The following is a 3466-nucleotide window of genomic DNA, read 5'->3' on the forward strand; positions in this document are numbered from 1 at the left end:
AAGGACTCTTGATAATAATACAAAATAAATATAATAATAGGGCATATAAGAGTCAATATCAAATTAAATTATATATTAAAAAACGAAATATTACATGTTTCGGTCTTTGAATTAGACCCTCTTCAGGTATTTACCATACATATAAAGATGTTACCATGATTTAATATTGTTGAATGTGAAAAAAATATACATCATAATCGCATGTCGTATGAAACAATTGAACGTTAGACAGAGGAATCGAAATTGAAACATGTAATATTTCGTTTTTTAATATACATGATTTGATTTGGTATTGACTCTTATATGTCCTATTATTATATTTATTTTGTATAAAATAATTAAAAAATCGAAACAGAGATCTCTGATCAAGGTATATCGCCTTGTCGCTCGCGATAATGTTTTTGATTGCGTTTTCCCTTCTAAAAATCTAAAATCTTGGCTACGTTCATGGTTTGGCGCTTCTAATTTCACCGCGGTGTGCATGATCGCGATATGCAATGCGATATTAAAAAACACGTCCACTCTCTCGCATTAATTCTTTCATCTGCCCGGATATTCAGGTCGGCGGGATAATTAACAAGCACAACATTGTGCGGCGAGTATTAATGCCGTTTAGGTCCGGCGCGTACAGTGCGTTAGAAAGTAACGACACTTTTGCGGAATTGCGCGTAACGATCGAGGTAACGATATAATACTTGGGCGAGCGAGCAAGTTATTAAGGAAACGCGATATCACCGTCTTATTTCTCCGTTCGACTTCGACGAGCTAGCAATTCGGATAGCCTTTTACTTCAATCTCTAATAATTAAGAAGGCTTTAAAGAACAAAAATAAATAAAATAACAGTAAAACCAGAGCCACTATTTCTTTTACAAAAAGAGGACACTATTTCTTTTGCTAATATTGAACCACTTTTTAATATCCTCTTTTAAGATGTTTCGATCCCACACTTTTGGGTCATTCTAAATAATTAACAAATAATACTGTAGTTAAATTTGTTACATAAAAATTTATAATAATTATTGTAGTCAAATATAATAAAACAAAGAAGGGCACGCTGAGATACATAAACTTAAATTTGACATTCAATAAAGAATTTTAAATTACATATGAACACTTAATGTTGGCTTTGATTGGCATTTTATTTATATGGTCTCACTTCTAATTTATTGACTTAGACAAGTGCGTCACCGTCGGTCAAAATCGAACGAAAGAGATCCGCGAATCCTTACACAGGTCTGCCAAAGCGGATTAAAGTATTAACGTATTGTTGAACACTCATGTCAGAAAGCAGACGTTCGTTACTATTAAATTATCTATATACGCAAAGGTTCATCGTGCCGTGCGACATCGAACATTATTGTCTATATATTGATGGATTATTATAAATTATTATGCCACAAATTATTTCGTAATTAACGAAACATAATAATTTCTTATATTATTTATATAAATTTAGACACTTAACATTTTTATATTATTTCTCAGATTAATGTCTATGTAATAATAACATATTTCTATACATTTTACAATAATTTATATAACAATATATAACAGTTATATAACAGTATTTTCTAAAAATATAAGAGAAACACTCGTTAATTAAACAATCCTGTATGTACGTGTGGGTGTGCGAAGTTTTTCCTTTCTCTTGAAGAATGACTCTTCTTTTGTCAGGCTTTTACGCAACTCTATACAACTTGTAACTTGTTCTGATAAGAATTATGTATCGTGTTACAGACTTCCCTGGAATGTGCTTCGCATCGACCAAGTGTGCGACCATCGAACCGACGAAATCGTGGGAGCTGTCGCCATTCTGCGGTCGTTCTACCTGCGTGCCCGCTGATGACAACTCCGGCCGTCTCTTTGAATTAGTAGAAGACTGTGGCCCGTTGCCGAAGGCCAACCCTAAATGCAAGCTCTCTGACAAGACCAACAAAACCGCAAACTTCCCCGAATGCTGTCCGATCTTCGAATGCGAGGACGGCGCCAAGCTCGAGTATCCGGAGATCCCGACTCTGCCACCACCGAGCGATGAGGATGCGACGAAGGCGCAGCCGGAAGCGCCGAAGCCCTAAGCCCGACACAAAAGCGAAAAGGCCACCTTGTCCCTGGGACGAAGATTGCGGTGTAGCCTCCTCGACTCAAGCAAGATTCAAGCAAAACGAGAAGTCATCATGATGTCAAAATGCCGTCAAAATGCTGTCAAAATGCCTCCAAAATCCAACTCAAGGAACACACAAAAGTCAACAGAAAATTCAAAATTATCTTATTTTGATTCTTGAGTCAATAAATAATCAAATTTTGTGATAAAAAAATTATCATTTTGACTTTCATGATGTCAAAATAAAGATACATTCTGACTTTCTCTTTGACTGAGCGTGTTCCTTCGGAATAATTATTAAAAGTCGCTTTTTGGCCAGATTCATTTTAAAATCAGTTTGACGTTATCGTGAACTGTTATTCTGTCCATCGGACCTAGTTATGTTCGACGCGATCTGTCAATGCGATCGACGAGAGTCAGATACGGCGAACATATATACATTCAAGGATTAATTCTCCAAGAACGATGAAAAGACCAGCGGACTCCTAGCGTAACGCAAAGTAAACATGCAAAATATAATTTTATTTTGTATTGATATACGAGTATCTACTTAATACGACGAAACGATTAGTCACGCTATTTTATAGTATTTTTTCGAGGAAAGGATAAATTGTCGTGTAATAGCCATCAGACCGTTGCACATTGCGCTATTATAGGAAACGGTTCTCTTTGTATTTGGTTCAATTATGGATTGTTCGACAGGATTGTGCAACGTTTGTGCCCATCACGACGAGGCCATACCGCGATTTCGCTCACCACCTAACGTGATCCGATCCCATTTTTAATCCAGATTAAGTTAATTGTATATAAATTCAGGCCGCGTCTCTGCAAACTACGAGCACGATGAAAGCTTTCCAAACGCACTCATTCTACGTCCGATTTGTAATCTTATGATCGTAATCCACCCCGACTCTTTTGTTAACTTTCTCTATATTCTTTTAGCTGCGCAACCCTCGAACGTATAGTTTACCTACGAGAATCTATAAAGAAACAGAACAATTTTGCAAAGTGTATATTAAATACCTAAGAAGACTCTTGACAAAAAATATAATGAATGTCTCACGAAGAAAAATAAATATATTAAAAGTTAAGATAAACATATTAAAAAATTAAGTCATTTTTTTGGTGTATATTGTTTCGTGATTATTCTATTATATTTCGCACAGAAGCGTTTGAGAAGTTTAAACTTTTCAATGATATATTTTCCACTGATAATCGGTAATGGCGTACTTTTTTTTAGTTAAGTTGACTTAAGTTGCTCTTTCTCAGAATATGACAAATTATTCCGTAGTAGAACCTGGCAGTATGTATCCCAAATATGTGTGATTGTAATTATATGTGATTAAATTAATACTTATTTAATT

The 3466-nt window shown here is 35.3% G+C and overlaps 1 protein-coding gene across 1 annotated transcript in view; it reads left to right on the plus strand.

The window, feature by feature from the left end:
• Positions 1-3466, plus strand: part of LOC108768620 (uncharacterized) — an 11643-nt gene extending 8177 nt beyond the window's left edge. Inside the window, exon 2 of the mRNA XM_018519121.1 lies at positions 1739-3466. Within this exon, the coding sequence (XP_018374623.1) occupies positions 1739-2076 (338 nt within the window). The 3' untranslated portion in view covers positions 2077-3466. The remainder of the gene's footprint in view (positions 1-1738) is intronic.

Source organism: Trachymyrmex cornetzi, unplaced genomic scaffold, assembly GCF_001594075.2.
Source record: "Trachymyrmex cornetzi isolate Tcor2-1 unplaced genomic scaffold, Tcor1.1 scaffold811, whole genome shotgun sequence".
NCBI lineage: Eukaryota > Metazoa > Arthropoda > Insecta > Hymenoptera > Formicidae > Trachymyrmex > Trachymyrmex cornetzi.